The 21,554-nt window shown below is 37.2% G+C and overlaps 1 protein-coding gene and 2 long non-coding RNA genes across 3 annotated transcripts; 1 reads left to right on the top strand and 2 right to left on the bottom strand.

Moving 5' to 3' along the window:
- Positions 1-2,718: 2,718 nt before the first annotated feature.
- LOC113360294 (metalloendoproteinase 4-MMP-like) lies at positions 2,719-6,403 on the bottom strand. Its single transcript, XM_026603817.1, has 7 exons — positions 6,400-6,403; positions 5,479-5,600; positions 5,049-5,117; positions 4,882-4,933; positions 4,675-4,781; positions 4,519-4,567; positions 2,719-3,476 (listed from the first exon to the last, which is right to left on the bottom strand). Exons 1-7 carry the CDS (start codon positions 6,401-6,403, stop codon positions 2,719-2,721), a joined length of 1,161 nt encoding a protein of 386 aa, XP_026459602.1.
- A 2,369-nt stretch (positions 6,404-8,772) lies between these two features.
- On the top strand, positions 8,773-12,239 carry LOC113357937. The gene is made up of 4 exons (XR_003364001.1): positions 8,773-11,425; positions 11,540-11,622; positions 11,777-11,861; positions 11,986-12,239. It is a non-coding gene; the product is annotated as an uncharacterized LOC113357937 (long non-coding RNA).
- On the bottom strand, positions 12,155-13,097 carry LOC113357938. Its single transcript, XR_003364002.1, has 2 exons — positions 12,853-13,097; positions 12,155-12,770 (listed from the first exon to the last, which is right to left on the bottom strand). It is a non-coding gene; the product is annotated as an uncharacterized LOC113357938 (long non-coding RNA).
- Positions 13,098-21,554: the final 8,457 nt, after the last annotated feature.

Genomic DNA, 21,554 nt, shown 5'->3' with positions numbered 1-21,554 from the left:
TCCACAATACACAAGATCACCATTTGAAATGTGCCTTAATAAATCCCCACTAACACTAGTCCTTGAAAATGATACGAACCGGCCGGGCCCTTCCATTTTGTATATAAAAACTATTGGCAAATGCTATACGAACCAGCCCCTTGTTCTTGAAGCTTATCCCCATTCATTCTCTCTACTCTTAGGCTTGGTTGTTGGATCTACTGATTTCACTCACCTCTTGAAAGAATATATTTTATTTACCTAGTTTGTCCCCATAGAGCTCAAGGATAATATTGAACAAAACGTGGGAGCTGCGACAGGAAATTAAAATAAAATCTTTCGAACAGTCAATGAATCAAGGTAATGGGTGATGAAGAAGGTGGTGCCAACGTATCATCATCATCATCATCAATTCAGAAAACTAGCTAGATTTGAACGCAGTATCCACCATCGTCAAAGGCACCACCTCGATCGTAAAAGGTAACGAACATTAATATTTGTGAAACCGGTGGAAAATTCATATATACTTGATGAATTGAGTGGAAAATGAACATATATATATTGGCAAAAGCATTCTCATCAAGGCTGGCTAGTTGTTTGATTCAACATACAACTACCGCCCCGAAATAGGATTTGGTGGATGTTTTCTACGGATTCCTGCATCATCAGAAACCACGCATTCAGTTGCCGATGATGATAGCGACTAGCGACATCACTACTTGTACAAGTTTTGTGTCACCCTGAAGACAAAATATGGAAAACAAAAATGGGTTTTGTCTCAAGATACCAGAAGAGATGAATTCCTCACTACTTCTCTAATATGTGGACTTGAACGACACTGGATACCCTTGGAGAGGGACTGACAAGATTGTTGGCCACGTATTTTATGTGGAATCTTGTGCTCAACTCTTCAAGGTTGAAATATATTTCAATACAAGTCAAGACATGAAGGACCGACGAGTAAAATTTGTATCCAAAATACCCTTCCTCCGGTTGTGGTTGGTAAAATCCATCATTTTTCATGTTTTCCTTCTTCATCTTTTCTAACTTTATTCTCTCGATAATTCTACTTCTTTAAAAAAAAACTCATCTGATTTTTAGTCTCACTAATTATCTTTAACTTAATCATCTCACTAATCATTACACTAACTATTATTAACACTAGCTAATCATCACCTAAAATTAATCAGGAGGATAATTTAGGTATTAATATAAATATCTAGATAAGGGGTGACCTAGATTTACTTTTAACGTCTTTACCCAAAATAAAACCATTGTCCCCCAAGAAAAATCATGGTCCCCAAAAATCGTTCTTGATTCAACATATGGCAAAAGCATTCTCATCAAGCCTGGCTAGTTGTTTGATTCAACATACAACTAGGCCCAGAAATAAGATCACAAATTTGGTTAAAAAGACCAAAATCAATAATTTCTGGGTGAAAAAGACATTTAGATTTTGATACTGTTTAAATGGACAAAAATGTAAAAATAGCCGGGATGTAAACAGTTTCATCATATCCATTTTTAAACATTTTTTCTTATTTTTAATTTACATCAGGATACATCAAGTTTCATCCTTGCTATTTTTTTAAGTTTAAGTCAGGATGAATCCAGTTTCATCCTTGCTATTTTTTTGGTGTTCATTTCACCCATAATAATTTTTACTCGTCCATTTAAACCATGTTTTAAAAATATTTGGACAAATGATCCATTTTCCGAAATAAGATTTGGTGGATGTTTCCTGCGAATCCTGCATTATCAGAAACCATTCGGTTGGTGATGATGATAGCGACATCACTACTTCTACAATTTTTGTGTCACTCTGGAGACAAACAATGGAAAACAAAAATGGGTTTCCTCACTACTTCTCTAATGTGTGGACTTGAACGACACTGGATATCCTTGGAGAGGGACTGACCAAATTGTTGGCCATGCATTTTATGTGGAACCTAGTGCTCAACTCTTCAAGGTTGAAATATATTTCAATACAAGTCAAGACATGAAGGACTGACGAGTAAAATCTGTATCCAAAATAAAAATCGTTGTTGCATTCCACTTGTAAAAATAGCTTTGTTGGTCGAAGGAATATCACATACCAACTAGTAGCTATTCTCTCTATCGCAGTCTTGGTCATGTCAGTATGAGTTGCAACATTATCATGCACAGTTTATTTATTACTCCATGGCCCAGTACTGATATTGAAACTGACATGACAAAGTTGTTTTTGAGCATTGGTCGCTAAATTCGCCATTCTTTTGCAGAAGCGTAAAAAAAAATAATATTGCATAAGCTTAAGTTACATGGATTGCTTATGGGGCAGCGCAATTTAAGGTGCATGACATCAAGATATCTATTTATGCAACTACATTAGGTCCAATACTACAAGAGATTTATCGAGTTTTCAAATGCTCGAGGAAGAGTTGTGACTAGTTGCATCCACTTTTATGGTGCACACTCTTACAACATAGACACACCCATTCTCTGGCAGAGTGCGCATTCGAAAGCCTAATAAAGTTGTCTCGTAGAACAAGCAACAAGTGGGACACTCATGCTCTAGGTACTATAAGTTTAAAATATTGACCAGATTGTGTCTGCATATTAGGCCTCTCAAGGATTGTGAACCACCACAGCAGACATGATTTCCAATAACAAAACCTTAATAAAGAGGAATTCATCATAATAAAAATGCCAAATGGCTACAAATAGAAAGGATTCCAAGGACTAGTAGAGGAATTCATATTAGAGACAAGAAAACAATGCTGTAACTAGTAACGAAACAGAAATTGTCATGATTTCTCCTAAACCAAATGACTTACTTGCACGGTTCATTACAGAATCAAGGTTAAAATCTGGGTTTGAGCCATATATAAGTTGAGCACCATACACATCGTCCAATGATAACTTCACCTTTATGGTTCTTGGGGATCCATGAGGCCACATGACAGCTTCAGGAATTGATGAATGATCCAGCCCTAAAATATGACCTATTTCATGTACTGCGACGGATTCCAAATCATAGGCCGTATCTGATTTCTCGGAATTGAAATCAACTGCAAAAGTAAATGCCGCGTTAAAATGAAATTCCGCGCCTCTTCCCGGACCGGTTGCATGTGCAAGCACCGTAGTATTATCAAATGGATCTCCATCTCCATGGTCACCATGGTAAAAACCGATGGTGATGTTGGCGTGCTCGTAGTCTTGAGTTTCCGTAAAATTAACATTAATGGCTGATGACCATACCGAGAAAGCACGTTTAAGAGCAGCACGAATCTCTGAAGCTTTTATGTAATCGATGGTGTGATTTGGAGACAAGGCGTAGTTTAACATCAAAGTTGGACGATCCCAAGTGTGTCGGTGGCCATTAATATACGAGAAGTGTTTCGTTATGTGCAACTTGTGAGCATGGTTTTCATCCACCCCGCATCTAAATGGCATAACTTGATCAGATAGAGTAGTGATATTCTTGTTTGGATTCTCATATAAAACAGTGTTTCTTGCTGGAACAGAAGTGATGAACAGTAAAAAGAAGAAAGAGACATAAAAGCTGAAAGACTGCTGATAATGCATCATTCAACTATTTTCTGCTCTGAAACCCTCAAACCTGATATCCCTCAGGAAAAATTATTAATTAAGATTACAACTTAGGTGATCGAGTTTTGTGTATTTGTCTCGGAAGGTGGGTGAGGAGGAGATGGGAAGGTGGGTGCATGTGAAAAAAATGAAGGAATGGAACTCAACTACTGAGAGATGAAGACTGACTTATATGTAGAAATAAAGTTTGCGTTGTTTCTCTGAAGATTCAAGTTTCTCGAAATGGAGTTTGAAAAATGCGCACACAGACGCAACTTGCGTTTGTTTTGTATGCTGGAAACTGCACTTGTTCTGCACGCACTAGTTTATCACATTTTTGGGTATATATATTTATGACAGACGTGTGTAGGTTCTAGGTTGGAGTCGTTGGACCGTTGTATCAAACCGTCCTCTTCAAAGGTTCAGTGGAGTTTCCAGTTAGTAGCTAGCCTTTCTTGTACTTGACTTTAGTATATTTGGTACACACATCAAAATGTTGGTGGAGTAATATTAATTCCTTAAAGCTAACAAAACAGTAAAGACTTGAGAATTCTTGTTTTTACATTTAACTCAATGGTGATGCACCCCAATTGGAGCCTGGAGTTAGACCTTGTTAGTTTGAACAACTGATCTGTTCAAACAATGCAAATTTCAATCTAGATTATTATTTTTTTAAATCCATGAGACAAGTTATATCATTGCTTAGATTCTGAAACCAATTATTTTTGGATTGTGGGACCTCAATTCAGAACCAAACTGACCCACTTATTGCAGAGAATCACAGAGTCTTACTTGTTGCTATTTAACTAAGAATGAACTTTTACTAAAGAAGTTGATAATTAGACGACGACATATTACATCCATTAAGAAGAAGAAATCAAATGCATAACTAATACTCCAGTGATACATTCAGCAAAAATGACAATTACAGCAGGAACAGCAAATGAATCAAAAAACTTGCTTCTTTACCTTCCCAATCTTTTCTTGTACATCCTTTTTTGTCCTCTGTAGTTCGACTCTGACAAACGTATGTACTTTCTTAGATCAAAATGGCAGTGATGCAAACGTAATAATGAATAAAAAGACTTAAGACTTGTACATCTTTTCATATATGCTTTTTCCTACCTGCCTACAACTTTTAGGACCCTCAAAGAGTGCTGGATCATCAGATAGGCCAATAGAATGTATAGCTTCTCCTCTATGTATGCAGAAAACAAAGCGGATGTCTAAATCTGCACAAATTTCAATAAATGTATCAAGTCTTTGAGTAGATAATTACCGGTATTGATTCGAGAAAGGGTGAAATCAGTTATTGTTATTGAAAATCCAAACGTTCTTGCCCACATTTGTCTTCCCTCAAGCACAAATTTCTCCGTTTCACCTCCTGTTCAAGTTAAAAGAATATTTCCCTTGGAGAGGTAATTTGATGTCAGCTCAGCAATACTGTCATGGAGATTGCTAATAACCGTCAAATTATTAGTAATGTAATTGGTGATTACATTAGACCGGTGGAGATCTAGATGTTCAAATTCACAAGCAGCTTCTGCCACAGCTAAGGCAGCTGCAACCTGAAATGTAGAACAGGAGATAAATTAGTTCTAAAGTCCCATGTGGAAAATGAGTTTGAAAAGAGTTAAAATGCGGAAGATCATGGAAATTGTGTAAAACAAAATACTCACAACTACGAACTCCAACTCAATAAAGTTACGATACTAAATACGTGCTGATGGTTTGAAAAGATTGTGAGGAATTTAGATGGAGAGTTATAAGATTGTCCTATATAAAAAAAAAATATGTTTGGTATGAAACTGACCTGTTATCCAAGAAATTTTTCCGGTTTATATCTTCAGGTTCACCTCCATCCATAAGTAATAGATAATTCAGAACATACTTTGGATTTGGTTTTGGAGTTCTTGATGATCTTCGTACTTCTTGTGGAACTATAGGTGTAACTCCCACTGCAGCGGAACTATCTTCACCTTGTACTTCTCTGCCATCAGCAACACCTTCCCCTTCTTGTACCACACTTTTTCCAGAAACATCATCAATATCTACATACAACTCCTTATCGACGTTGCTTAATCCGACATCTTCAACTTCTGTTTTATTCCTGTCCTTGTACAGCTCATTCTCATTAAAAGTGACGTCTCTACTTCTAATAACTTTGTGACCCTCGTAGTCCCAAAGTTTATACCCAAAAGTGTCATTTCCGTAACCAAAAAATATACACTTCTTTGCTTGAGCACCTATCTTAGACCTCTCACCGGGACTAAGATGAACATAACCAACACAACCAAAAACTTTCAAATATGAAAGATTTACCTTTTTTCCAGTCCAAACCTCCTCTGGTATCTTCATATCTAATGGACTACTAGGTGTCCTGTTAATCAGATAAGCAGCCGTCTCCGTTGCATGTGCCCAGAAGGTCTCGGGAAAACCAGACTGCAACCTCATGCACCTTGCACGTGCATTCAACGTCCAATTCATACGTTCTGCTACTCCATTCTCCTGTGGTGTCCTTGGAATTGTCCTCTCCAAACGAATTCCATTCGTAGCACATAACTGTAAGAATTTTGTTTTGTCATACTCACCACCGTTGTCTGACCTTAGACACTTCAACTTCAGACCAGTTTCTGTGTCAACCAAAGCTTTCCACTTCTTAAACACTTCATACACCTCGAACTTATTCTTCATGAAGTAAAGCCACACCTTCCTTGAGTGATCATCAATAAAGGTGACATAATATTGGAACCCGTTGTGAGATGCAACATCAATTGGTCCCCATACATCCGTGTGAACCAAATCAAGTTTTGCACTTCTCAAGTCTCTTCCTCCGCTGCTGAAACTAACCCATTTTTGCTTTCTAAGAACACCGTCTTCACAAAAACTCATATCAACAGACTTCACCTTAGGTAGATATCCTCCCGAACATAGAATCTTCATGTTCTTCTCACTCATGTGCCCTAATCTTCTATGCCATAAGTTAGTGTCTTCACCACTATTAGCCACTGCTAAAGTAGTTCCATCTGAAGTCCGGTATAAAGTACCAAATCTAACTCCACGAGCTAATACCATAGCTCCTTTCTTCACTTTCCAATTGTGTTTCGCTAACACAACTTCACAGTCATCATCACAAACTTGGCCCACAGACACCAAGTTCTTCTTCAAATTTGGAACGTGTCGTACATCCTTCAATTTCCATGTCGAACCATTGACTTTTAAGATCACATCACCCAAACCGATGATGTCGCATGCTTCACCGTCACCTAAGAATACTTGGCCATAATATCCTTCTTTATAAGAGATCATAATACTCTTATCACCCGTTGCATGGAAAGAAGCTCCCGAGTCTATAATCCAAGACTCATCTTGCTTGTCCTCAAAGAGTAGTAGAAAACCTTCCGCAATCACCTTCTTGTTATCAACAAGGACCTTCACCGGTTCCGCAGCTGCAACTACGTTGACCTCTTCTTGATTACCTTTGTTTCCACCATTATTAGCACATTTGTTTTCCGGACAGTCACGTTTGTAGTGTCCTACTTTCTTACACGACCAACACTCAACAACACCTCTAGGCCGGGATTGAGATCTCCCCTAGACTTTCCTCTAGACTTCCATCTAGTCTTGTTGTTGTTCCTATTTGAACTCTTGCCTCTATCTTCTTCATGCATACTTAAGGACGAGCTTGAAGAACTAGAAACATAACCTTTTTCTATTCTTCTCTCCTCTTCAGCAATTAACCTTTGTTGCACATCATCAAGCTTCAACTTCTCGCTCCCTGCGGAATTGCTGATGGTTGTCCTTGTAGTCTCCCAACTCTTTGGTAATGACGACAACAACCGTAAAGCTTGAACTTCATCATCAAAAGTAATACTAACTTTTAAAAGCTAAGAAATAATTGACTTAAACTTCCCAAGATGTGCTGAAATCGCTCCGCCTTCTTGCATCTTCAGATTAAACAATTATTCACACAACATAATCTTTCCCGAGTATGATGACTTTTGATACAACTTTTCAAGTTTATCCATAAGATCCTTCGTACTAGTTTCCTCTTGTACGTTATTGTAGACTTCCTCCGTTAGACATCTACGGAACACGGCTAAACACTTGCGATCAAGAGTTGTCCATTCATCGTCTTTGCGTGCTCCCTTTTTCACAACTCCACCCAATGGATCAGCAAGGTCTTTCTCATATAGGTAGTCTTCCATCTGAGACTTCCAAAACGCAAAGTTCTTCCCATTAAAAACTTTAACCCTAGCTACCGTACTTTCGTTATTATCACCCATAACTCCCACTCCAATCGTACTACGATAAACCCTAAAGCTCTAACCCGAGCTCTGATACCAGTTGTCAGGATTTTCTTAAGGAATCACTGACAACAGCGAAAATAACGGATCTTGAGATATTATGATGAATAATAAGTAAACCAAGCACAAGCAACTATAATAATACGAGAAAGATAAATCAACTCACAAGACACAAGATTTACAGTGGTTCGACTAATACATACAACTTGTATATATTGTCTACGTCCACTTTGAGCCGCACCAACTCAAATCCACTATGAAGAAAAATGATTACAACGTCGTGTGAATCCCAGCAAACCCTCGGTGTACCCGAGACGATAACCTTGTCTCTTGTTCCTCACCAATATTCTCCCACAACGAAATCCTAGCTTTACCCCTAAAAGATATACAAGAAATCTCTCACCGATCTCTTAATCGTTTTCTACACAATGTAATTCTACAAGACCTAATTACCTATTTATATAGGTTACAAACTTGGCCACCAAGAATTCTAGCCGTTTTAGGAAACCCCTTCCCTAAATAACCACGTCTAACTTTAGGAAATAATTAATTAGTCTTCAATAACTAACATACTTATGCATGATGATGCAACACAGATTCTATTGTTTGTATGAAGGTTGTGCATGTGATATCTAAATCTCCTTATGGACCTTTCATATTGTTCAGAGCACTCGAAATCAACACCTACTCGAGCAATTCTGAGGATATCTGACAAAGGCAAGGATATCTATTAAAATAAAAACTAACCGAAGATCCTGAATTATAATTCACTGAAACCCTTCGTAGTAATACATGCCCTCGATTTGAGAAGCATATGAATAAACTTGCAATTTTAAAGACATAAATCTCAAAAACTTACGTTTTGACAGCTAAAAAATGAACCTGTCGAACTCAGAGTAACCATTGTAAATGTTCCATTGATAGAAAAGCCTGACAATAAAACAAACACCCTGGAGAAATATAAATGACTGGCCCTGATACCTTTTGTAAAAACCCATCCACGGGCGATCAACACTATTTTACAGGCACTCTCACCAGCCCTGAAGGCTTCTCCAAATGTTCCATCACCAATATTTTATATACTACCTGGGTCACTGCTTACAAGATAATTCAGATCTTCCGTCAGAAATCCATGGAGTGTATTCGAGCAACCTTTTTCGGGGTATTCTCCTCTAAAATCCATTATTCCAAAAGATTCTTGTGAATCTCAGCTGTATCACCCGCATCTTCAAGACTACTAGTAGCAATGCAGTATATCATCATTGGGACGACCGAGCGAAGCGAGGGAGGACCTTTATACGTCCACTTTCTAAGTGATCAATTATTACAAAAAGTTTGAGAATGGTCCATGCTGAAAAACCAAAAATGCCTCTACATGTTTCCATTTCTCACTAAAACTAGGGTAAATATAACATAAAATGAAGGGTAATCACGTAAAATTCATGGGCAGAAAAAAGGCCACGGAGGTTGGAAATGTGTTAATTATTGAGGGACAGTTTAGTAAAATAGTAGGTAAAGTGACATAAATGTTGCAGGATCAAATCCCGACCACCTCCTTCTTCTTCTTTTTTTCCCTTTTTTTTCCCCTTCTTCGTTTTTCTTTCTTCTTCAGCCATGAAACCGAGAGAGGAGATCGAGACAGAGAAGATTAATGGAAGATGATTGAAGATAGAAATTGAGAAGGATTCGAAGTAGAAGATGTGAATGTTGCCATCGTTTAACAGGAAGAATGGAAATGGTCGTTGCTGTTTCAAGTGAAGAGTTAGGGTTTTGTTTCTGAAGAATTAGGGTTCGTAGGAGTTGAACTAATATGGTTGAATCTGGAGGAGATGGGTTGAGAATCTAAGAAGAAATTGGTGTTAATGTTACCATGGGTTGAGAACCAATCGAGAAATTAGAAGGTGGTATAGATTGAGTTGCTGAGATGGGTGATTAGGTTCAGATGGAGGAATTTTTGAAGATTAATGGATAATTTAGGGTGTGTAGAAGATGAATCTGGTGGTTGTTTGCCATGATTGAGTCAGAGAAGGAAAAGTCGAATCTGAGATGGAAATGGATTCAGGGTTTGAGTTTGAACCATGGCTTGCTGAGCTCGAGCACCTGTGGTGGGGTTTTGATTTGAATCTGAGATTTGAAAGTGCTCGATGAAGTTGTGAAAGGGAATGGAGATGTTGATGTTCATGGGTATACACAGGATTGCTAGAAGCCGTGATATTAGATGAAGAAAGTTTAAAATAAGCAATCAGTAACAGAGATTGATGAATGGAGGTTCTTGAGATGTGAATTGAAGAAAATGAAATGCTGGGTGTTACCAAAAATTCAGATGGCTGTTGGTGATTGTGAACTGCGGTGAACAAATGTAAGTGCAGTGGTAACAGTAATTATTAGTTTCTCAGTACTAGATTTTTTTCTAATATTGTTTCTTTAGATTTATTCCACATCCATACGAATACTTTTTTTGTATTAAACTTGATTGATTTTATCTATTACTTATCAATAATGAGGTTACATTTTTTAGTTTAGTTAGTTTTTTGGTAGATTAGAGTTACAAGCAGGGAATATGAAGCTTCTCCTGTTATTTTGTGGCTGAGCAAGTACTGCGAAGAGTGGCTTGCAGTTACTGAATGACATTATTCTTTCATTATTAAGATGCTCTAATCCATGTATTAATGCATTTGCCACATAGAGTAGTAATATTTCCTCTATTATGATCCATACTTCAAAACAATTATACACCTAATCTCTTGAAATTATGTAGTCAAAGCATGAAAAAGATAGTGATTAAGATAACAAACTTGCTCTGTATTTATGATTCCCTATGGCTATGCATCTGTGGAGTCAATAGATAAATAGGAAATTGGACCTCCTAATTAAGGAGGAGCCAGGCCTTTGTGAACAAGGATTTGCATGTACTTACAAGCAAGATATCTGGAAGCAAGGTACTTGCAAATTCATGTTTTTTCTTCCCTGAAATTCACAACACCTTCCTAGCTCTCTAATTTGGATAATATATCGTGATTTTTCTTTTTGAAATGCTTACGGGTAGTAGCATCACAAGTGGGGAGTTGATACCAAAAACGTGTACAATTTTTTCTGTTGTATCTTATGAGTTTGGTGGTCATATGAGTGACATCGAAGTGTCTGTATTACTTGGTACTCCAAAAATATCTCTTTCTGCAATGGATATGCATGAGATGGAATAACTTGGGGCTGTGTTTTCTTCAAGGTATTGTTTCAATTTTTTATTCGATGTTTGTTGATTTCGTGATGGATATGAAATTGGGGATGTGTTTGCTTAGGTATAGAAAGATGGATTGCAATTTGATTCAAAAATGTTGTGTGTGTCATACATTGAATTGACTCAAAATCAATGTCAATTTTGCGTGTGTGTGTTTTTTCGATCAAATTTGGGGATTTCTTAATTTATGAATATGGTGATGGCTTGAGATAAAGGAGAAGTGAGTGAGGTGAATGAGGAAAAGTTGGTTAAAGCCGCCAAGAAAGGTGCTGCGATTTTGGATCAGCATCTTTCTGACCAATATAAGACAATCTACCATGTATTGGAGCATGTAAGTAATCCAGTTGCAGTTCTTTATTGTTGGAAGTCACCAGCAAGGGGTATTTTTACTGTTGGTTCTTATTTACTTATGGCTTCAAAACTGTTTTGCTTCATATTTATACAGGGAGGTGAAATCTATGATGCAATGTTGAACCAAACAAAATCTCTCAGATGATAATAATAAGTTCTACGTGATTCAAGCTCTTGGTATAGTTTCTTCTTCTGCTTCATCCTCGTTTATTTCACTTGTTCCAGTTCCCGTCTTCCAAACGTCTGTTTTTTGTGTACTGGGCAGAATCAAGTCTCATGAATGTGCTATAAATCTTTTTCCCAACTTTGTCTGTGCTATAAACTAATGCAGAATCAGACGGCTGGCGACGTCCAACGGGGAGGTGATGCAGTTGCTGCTCCAGCCCTTGCTGCTGGTGGGGATTGGACTGATACAGGTTGGATTTTGTTACAGTCTTCTGTACATACTCATCACTCTCTTAGTTGGTTTCAGGTTTTTACTGGCATCAGTATTGTAGTGATAACGCTGAGATCTTACTTCTGTTTGTTTTTTATTCACAGTTGTTCCTGCGGCAGGAGTGGATGTATCTTTGGAGTCAGTGGCGGCATCATCCCTTCAGCTGCAAGTTGTGAGTGAGGGGTGCAGTAATGTCTTATATTTTTTGCTGGTCTTTTCTCATGTACTCACGGTGTTCTACCGAACCTTGCTTTCTATGTTGAGCTAATTTTGTTTTAATAGTTGAAAAGATATTTTAGTTTTCTTAGCTCCATACCTTGAACCTTTCTTATTTTAATAGCAAATTCCTTTCGTTTGGGAATGAGGTTCTTCACACTTGAGAATTGTAGTTAGTGGTTTTGAGGATTATTTGAGCCTTGTTTTTTCTTTTTTTTTTTTTTGCTCGTCATTTTTATATTCGGAGTATGTTGCCTTTTGAGTTTAGGATTGTAACTACTTTAGCTAGCGAGTGATAGTTTGAGAGAGAGTTGGTGTTGAGAATCTCTAAGGATTTGAATATAAGATTTTTTTTATTTTATTTTATCAACTTAATTCAATTTTGTTTTACTAATTAGAATTATATTAAAATTTGTTTGAACGTTTCTTTAAAAATAAAATAAAATCTCTGAAACTGCAATTTTTTCGTCGAAGAATTCGATGCTTAGATTACTAAAGAGACTAAAGAAACTCCCACTGTAAGAAACTCCCCAACGACGGGGACACCAATGACAAAAAAAAAGAAAAAAAAGGCGATGTTGTTATATATACCAAGAAAGTAATTTACGATGCTTAGATTACTAAAGAGAAACATTATCTCCGTGGATGATAACTAGATGAAATTCTGAGACCCCTAAAAGACCAAATAAGATCCAATTAAAACCCTATGAAGAAAATTAAATATAACAAATGTTAGAGAACAGGGGAATGCTTACCAGATTCTTCTTGAGAGAAGTAGTTGTACTAATGAAGCTGCGTAGCAGAAAGAGTGACTCGGTGATTTTGGGTTCTCTCTTTAATCAATAGGAGTGGAAAAGAGAGGAATCAGTTGAAGAAAGTCTAATTTCTGATGCTTGGTTAAACTTGAAACACTTGCTAATTTTCATCACTATATGCACTATACAGAACTAAAACAGAACTCGGTCAAAAAAAACTAAAACAGAACACTTTGGAAAAAGTTTAAAATATTTAACTCTCTCTCTCTCTTTGGGAAACGTGTTGAACGGGAAACGAAAAAGCTGAACTTTGAATGAGAATATTTATGACTTGTCTTTTCGTTTGCTTGCTAATTTCGTCTTTATATAGCAGGCATCTCGCGCATCCGGCATCCCTAGAAATTTGTATTGTGTCTGACGTCACAATAAAAACCAATAAGCTTTGAAGAGGTAAAAAAGAATCTGGCGTTTCTAGGGGCCACTCCAAAGGATTTAGGGGCCATCAATTTATACCCAGCCAAAGACTCTAGTTAAGGGGTACCCTATATGATATTGAAGTTACATAAATGCCCTTCTGGTAAAATTGTATAAAAACCAAATCAAAAACAATTCTACTCATTTCAACTCTTCTTCTTCCAGTTTCATATTATCTTCCGATTGTGGAAGAAAAAAAAAATTTCCTCGTTCAACCGAAACATCGTCGCGAATCGTAAAATCAAAACATCTTCGATTCGATTATAAAACAATGGATAAGAGAAATGAAACCCACAGACCTAGAACCAAAAATGTTGCTCGGGGTATCGATCCAAACATTGGAATTTTAGCAAGAAATAAAGAAATTCTTGCTGCAAATGAAGAAGAACGCGAAGAACAAGTACCCGGCAATGTAGTCGGTGGTGGCGATTCCGAGACTCAAACACTTCGTCAACTTCAAATGGCCCCAATTAGGTATGAATCTATCATTTTTGGGGTTTATTTCGCTTTAATTCGTCGACTCGAGAAAAAAAAATTCTAGGGTTTTCGGTTATTTATCTAGATTCGGACGATATGCATGCTCATTTACTTCCGAATGTAGTCGTGTTCTTCATTTTTCAAGAACATCGACAGTATTCGGGAGAAAGATTTGATGATTATCTGCCGAATATTGGTGGCCATATCTTCCTGGATACAAACTGCTAATAATCGGTAGTTTAATGAATTTTTTGGCTACCGAATATATTTAAATAGACACACAATATTCGGAAGAACACTCACTACCGAATGTAGGGCCAGTATTTATTCGGAAGACAATATAATGTTTTATACCTCCGATTGTGTAGGATAAAATTTTAGAGTTTCTGAACTCCAGTTGATGAATATTCGGTTGTAAACATGTTTAGTTATATTCCGATTGTTTTTCATTCGAAAAAAAATGTGTCTTTTTACTTCCGAATTTGTACATTCGGGTTATAGATGTGCACTTTGTCTTCCGATTGTATAGGATGAAAAATTTACAGCTTCTGAACTCCAATTGATGTATATTCGGTTGCAAATATGTTTAGTTATCTTCCGATTGTTTTGTATTCGGGAACAATATGTGTATTCTTACGTCCGAAGGTGTACATTCGGGTTATATTTTCATACTTTGTCTTCCGATTGTATAGTTTGTAAATATTGTTCCTTTCTTTGTTGTTTAGACAAAGTCGAGAAGGGAGGAAGAAAGTGACAGCTAGTGCTAGGAGGGAAAGGTACTACCGAATATACACAATCTATTTACTAAAACTTGGTTTCTTAAGTATATAGGCATGGATCTATGACCACTTCCCTATCCTGAAGTTGGCCGGAGAGAACCCGGGGTGGTGCAAAGGTACTCCTAGAGGAACAAAGTATATATTTGAAGACAACCGTTCTAGGACAAAAGAGAAGCAGTTGATTCGCATGAGGGAGATTTTGAACCAATTGAAGGCCTCGGACGTATGCTTTGATCCATACAAGGAAGATCGATCCAGTGGGCATATAAATGTTCGGTCGGACTTGTCCCTTTATTTTGGACCGTTGTGGCACCCCACAGGATATGTGATGTATAACCCCTCTAGGGTGATGCGACAACACGGGTATATACAACAGCAACCTGTGGAGAAAATGGGGGATTACTACAAATTGGAGTTGGAGTTGTGCTCTTCTAGTGGTGATAATCTCACGATTGTTCACACAGGCCCACCTACTGTTCTTGATAACTGGGATAAGAGGAATGACTTCATTATCGACACTGGTAGACGAACCACCCGAGGTGATGAAAATTCTCCAGACTATATGAGTTGGTATAACAAGGTATCACATCCTTTGGTTATCCGTGAAATCAAATCGAACACTACTGCGGCGGGTTCAAGTTATAATTGTATCATCAAAGACAAACCAGCTGGTTATGATAGACTGGTGCGTGTTCTTATATTTTTGTTCATTTTATATTATTCCTATAAATCTTAGGTAATTACCGTTTGATGTTATGTCATTACGTATAAAAAAAAGGTGAATAGGTTCAAGCGTGTTTCCAAAATGTTAACTGCATGCCTGAAGAGCGGAGATCCCATGCCAGCTGAGAAGATCAAAGAGGCTAGAGATCTAGTTGATAATATGGATAACGAAGATTATGCTGCCCAGTTTGGGGAGAAAGTCACAAAGAGGCATCAGCCCAAGGTGGCAGTATCAAAGACGGGTAAAAGAACTCGAGCTTCATCGAGCGCCGAAGCTGCTCCAACTGAAGGTGCTCAAACCCGTGGTCGTGCAGGACTGGGAGGTAGTCACGGTCGTAAAGTAAAGAAGAGCAGATAAATGACAATGATTTTTGTTGTACATTCGGAAATTTGTTTGGGTAACTAAGTTAGACAAGTTCAAATGACAATGATTTGTGTGGTATATTCGGAAGTTTTGGTAACTAATTTAACTTCCGATTATTTCAAAGACAAAATTTGAAAAGTATAAGTTTTTCCAAATTCTGATTTTTAGGCCATCGTACATTCGGAACTTTACAAAAAAATTATCCTCTGAATATCACAAGTTCAAAACAAACCACGCCATGGCTCCAGGTGGTTCCAAGGGCCAATATTGAAGGTTAGACATCCCATATTCGGAAGTTTTGGTAACTAATTTAACTTCCGATTATTTCAAAGACAAAATTTGAAAAGTATAAGTTTTTCCAAATTCTGATTTTTGGGCCATCGTACATTCGGAACTTTACAAAAAAATTATCCTCCGAATATCACAAGTTCAAAACAAACCACGCCATGGCTCCAGGTGGTTCCAAGGGCCAATATTGAAGGTTAGACATCCCATATTCGGAAGTTTTGGTAACTAATTTAACTTCCGATTATTTCAAAGACAAAATTTGAAAAGTATAAGTTTTTCCAAATTCTGATTTTTGGGCCATCGTACATTCGGAACTTTACAAAAAAATTATCCTCCGAATATCACAAGTTCAAAACAAACCACGCCATGGCTCCAGGTGGTTCCAAGGGCCAATATTGAAGGTTAGACAGCCCATATTCGGAAGTTTTGGTAACTAATTTAACTTCCGATTATTTCAAAGACAAAATTTGAAAAGTATAAGTTTTTCCAAATTCTGATTTTTGGGCCGTCGTACATTCGGAACTTTACAAAAAAATTATCCTCCGAATATCACAAGTTCAAAACAAACCACGCCATGGCTCCAGGTGGTTCCAAGGGCCAATATTGAAGGTTAGACAGCCCATATTCGGAAGTTTTGGTAACTAATTTAACTTCCGATTATTTCAAAGACAAAATTTGAAAAGTATAAGTTTTTCCAAATTCTGATTTTTGGGCCATCGTACATTCGGAACTTTACAAAAAAATTATCCTCCGAATATCACAAGTTCAAAACAAACCACGCCATGGCTCCAGGTGGTTCCAAGGGCCAATATTGAAGGTTAGACAGCCCATATTCGGAAGTTTTGGTAACTAATTTAACTTCTGATTATTTCAAAGACAAAATTTGAAAAGTATAAGTTTTTCCAAATTCTGATTTTTGGGCCATCGTACATTCGGAACTTTACAAAAAAATTATCCTCCGAATATCACAAGTTCAAAACAAACCACGCCATGGCTCCAGGTGGTTCCAAGGGCCAATATTGAAGGTTAGACAGCCCATATTCGGAAGTTTTGGTAACTAATTTAACTTCCGATTATTTCAAAGACAAAATTTGAAAAGTATAAGTTTTTCCAAATTCTGATTTTTGGGCCATCGTACATTCGGAACTTTACAAAAAAATTATCCTCCAAATATCACAAGTACAAAAAAAATTGTTTCCTGGAACCAAACAACACCATAATCGGAAAGAAAGTTGACTCATAACATAACCGAATATTACAATCGGTAGGTTGTTTAACAAAATAATCTACCGGTTTTGTATAATCGGCTAGTTTTTTTATTAATAATACTCCGATTACATCCATTACATAAAGTTCAAACGGCCTTAACCTTACAATTTCGTCAAAAGCACCTAAATCCATACTCCTAATTGACTATAAAAATATTAAAACAGATCATAACTTCCAGTGACCATAGAAATTGTCCCTCTTGATTTTGTAGCATCCTTCATGTTTAAATCGTTTCCCGTAGAGGTCCACATACCGGCGATCCGCAAGATTTCTCTGAAATTACGAATGAGTAACAAGTTAGTACTAACTTTTGTTAATGTGAGTTGGAGTTACAGAGATACTTACTCGTTTTTCATACGTCCACCAAGGAAAAGCGTTCCTAACAAACCGTTCCTCATCTTCAAGTTTGTCAATCTCCTTATCGAGCGCATTCTTTCTCATCTTAATGTCATTGGATGATCTTCGAATTCGATTACCATCTAAGGCCTCAAATACCATTAAGATACGGTTCCATATCTGCTCTTCGGATTCCGATTTGTGGAGCTTGTGAACACAATCATGAGCAGTTACCACAACCCACGCTCTATAAATAGCACAATCTTCTTCTTCGACAAAAGCAATATCCATGTTTTTTGTTATGAAAATTAAAACTGAAGAGAGGAAAGAGTTTGGTGCAATTGGGGTGATAGATATGAGTTTCTTCATATAGGTTTAGGGTCCAACGGCTCTTTTTGTTTTTCCCAAAAACTCCAACGGCTAATTTGACGAAAGTTGAATGTGGATAAACCAATAATCGGTAGGTATTGGATTTAGCATATCTACCGATTATGGTAGCTTTCAAAATTTGAATTTGCGGCAACTTATAATCGGTAGGTTTTGTAATATATTTAACTCCCGATTAACGCTGAATCCAAAACACGAACCAAGAAATACTGCACCGACTACAATCAGAAGTATGGCAAATATTTTGGCTTCCGATTGTATTCGGAGGGTAACAATATTATCATATCCTCCGAATATATAAGGGTAATTTCGCCATTACGAATTACGCGAGATAAGGGCTGGCTACATTTTCCCTTTGGGTGACCTTTTTTGTTTTATTGTTGGCCCCTAAATCCTTTTGAGTGGCCCCTAAAAACGCCAGGAAAAAAAACTAATAAAAAAGTACTAATTGTTAAAACTAAATTTAAGTAATTGAGATGTCCTTGATTTTTGGGAGCGATGCACTCTTCTATTTTTTTAATAGGAAAATAGATACATTAAATTCATTAAGAACTTAAATTAAATTTTACATGACCGGCGTATTTTATGAGATCTCCAAACTCGTGAACGGATACTCGATCCACTGACTTCATGCTTGAAAGTCAGGCTCTGGCCAACTGGACTAATCCCCGATGCACTCAATCACCTTCGTGGCTTCATGCATCCGTCGAAACTTGTTATTCTTAGCTAGGTTAGTAGCTGGATACGTGTAAAGCTTGATGCAACCAACACCTGTTCTGTTTTGGGAATATAATCCCCACACTACTCTTGCCCGAAAATGAATTCGATGACAGTGTTTTCGTTCGATTTGATGTTAATGCTGGTGGTCGTGTTCTTTTTTGTTGATTTTAGGCGAAATATGTGACCAACAACAATGTTCTGTTTGCGGAATTTCTCAGAAGAATCAAGCTCAAGCCAAAATATTTATTTGATTCTAATGGTACCAACTTCTGTATGTAGTTTTGTACTTGGCTATGCTTCGGTCGAAGTATTAACTACCAGAGTGCCGATCAGTCTGTACAAATTGCCTTAAATCTTTGAACATTTTGCAGTTTTTATTTTATGCATCAGCATTTATATTTCAAGGGTTTAGCTAAGATTTATGAATACAACTGTGTTTTTCTTTCCAGGAGCACATACATTAGGTGTTTGAGACTATGTGAAGAACATCATGGAAAGATTGTATCCAAACAGTTGATAATCAGAACTACCGGGATATTACTTATGGCAGAGGTTTATTTGGCATGAGGATCTCAAAGGACCCAAAAGAACAGATATGGGTTTTCTCCTGATATTGTAGTCCTGCTTATACAGTAGATATAGATTCTTTACTTTCATAGCCATTTCCCCAAGGTCTGAATTTGATCTACTAGCCATTTGTAATTTTGAACAGAGAACTTTCTCAAAGTTGGATACAAAACACAAATTAAGATGATCAAAAACTAAAAACAGATAGTGTCCACGTGGACCAACACAAACAAATAACGCTTATTGCTTCCTATTTGCACCCTATACATGCCAAATAACGCCAATGAAGAACGATCCGGTACACGCAAAAAGCTTCAGATCGAATCGATCAATAAAGCCTTGGCTGAGTGGGAACAACCTAATGGATGTGTAGACATTGTCCAGAGGTTACTAGAGATTTCACGGCAGAATGAGATCAGGCAGAAGCAACGTAAACAATCATCAAGGAAGACACCCAAAACCAACGTTAAAGCTTGCCAGAAGAATAACATACCAACGCTTGGTGGGTTTAACCGATCTATGCTCTAACAGAAAGAATTATAGACATTCTGAAATTCAACATCACTGAAGTATTCTTCCATATTAAGGTTTCCTGCCCAAAAAAAAAAGTCTGAAGAGGACCCCATTGCCTGCCATATATGTAACTGTGGCTCTTTTACGATTCAAAGTAGTCAACCACTATATCACAGTTATCATGGTATTTCTTTCATCTTCGATCACTCCCTGCGATACACCACTTCACCTTGCACCTTTGAACTTTCCTGCGAAATCAGTCACATACAAAATAAGATAAACTTAAGAGCTCTGATTGATGCTAGCCACAGTGAAGTACTCCATGACTTCTATTAGCCTAATTTAGTTAGAAAAAAAAGACTACTCTTAACTAAACACAGGAGTATAACTTATCCATGATGTTCTTCCAATGTATGTATCCATGCAATGAAAAAGGTTGGGAAAGAAACAAAATAGTTGTTTTCATAAACCCTCGAGTTTTTCCAACGTATCTTAAGTTGGGAAAGAAAAAAAGAAGTTGTTTTCGTAAATCTCAGCTAAACCCTTGAAAATAAATATTGATGCATAAGAAATAAACATATTGCCAAGATGCTGAAAATGCAATATGTTCAAAGATTTAAGGAAATTTGCACAAACTGATCGACACTCGGTCCATTATCAAGCTTTATTCATCACAATTGACAAAAAGAGTAGAATTTGGATCACCATGGTTGTTGGCAAAGTAGACTTAATGACATAGTTAATGCTTTCATTGATACATAAATACATAACCCTTTGAGCCATTACTCAAATGATAGATTTTGGGTAGACAGGGCAACGTTCCTCTTCCATATAGAACTTATGTCGGCGCCTGAAATACAAGTTTTGACGATTCTTTGCGCATCTTTCCAATGTTGGACGACAAATGTTTCAACTATGAGCATTTAATTGCCTCACCAAGTACCATAACTACTTACAGAACTTGGCAAACCATGAGAATCAAATAAAAGTAAAAACCAATTTTTATTAGTCTTTAGTTAAAAGTAGTCTTTTTCTCTTTTGTTTGGCCTTCACTAACAGATCTTTTTAAGAAAATCTTACAGGTATTTTTTTTTATGAAATCTATTAGACAGGATCTTATGGAGACGCCCAAGCTCTTTACACAGTAAAAAACCGTGGTCTAAACCCCCTTTTTTCGCTAGCCTTCTCTGGTCTCTGGGAATCCCAGCGTGAGGACTCCCAAGACGGGCAATGGATAGCCGTTCTCAAAAATTGGAAACGGGTAATGTGCAACCGTTTTAGGCTAAAAAAATGGATTATGGTTAACCGTTCCTTGACTTTTCTATAATAGTTTCACAGTATCCAAATCGAGAAATAACTAGTTTGGGTACGCGTACGGGTATGCATACCTTAGGTACCAGATTTTGAGTTGGTTTTAGTTTCCAAACTCAGCAGACTTTTTCGGGTGAAAAAGTTCTGCCAGTACGCGTACCCAAGGTGACTGGTTTTTGAGTTCGTAAACTTCAAACTCAGCAGAATTTCACGGACGTGAATTTCTGCCAGTACGCGTACCCAACCTGTCTCCTTCACCAATACCGCAAGCACACATATGCAAGCACTTGGTTTCCGGCACATGGATTTATACACTAATGTGCGGACACACTATATGCTTATATCCATAGGTGGTTACATATTCTCAACTCTACATTTCAATCATTGAAACATTCTTCTATAATGTTATAACAGTCGTCAGACATAAAGAATCGACTATCGTCATCAAAGCTATTTTCAAGATTGAAACTTCATCATGACTTTCGTCACGGTTA

Source organism: Papaver somniferum, chromosome 3 (assembly GCF_003573695.1).
Source record: "Papaver somniferum cultivar HN1 chromosome 3, ASM357369v1, whole genome shotgun sequence".
Taxonomy (NCBI): Eukaryota; Viridiplantae; Streptophyta; class Magnoliopsida; order Ranunculales; family Papaveraceae; genus Papaver; species Papaver somniferum.
This window is presented reverse-complemented; position numbering and strand designations above follow the sequence as displayed.

Bases quoted from the DNA above. Each gene is read 5' to 3' on its own strand.
- LOC113360294 (XM_026603817.1), bottom strand. The intron at 5,118-5,478 runs GTACGAAGATCA...TCTACATTTCAG, and splicing joins CACCTATAGTTCCACAAGAA to GTTGCAGCTGCCTTAGCTGT. The intron at 3,477-4,518 runs GTAAAGAAGCAA...CTTCTGTTCCAG, and splicing joins TACAAGAAAAGATTGGGAAG to CAAGAAACACTGTTTTATAT.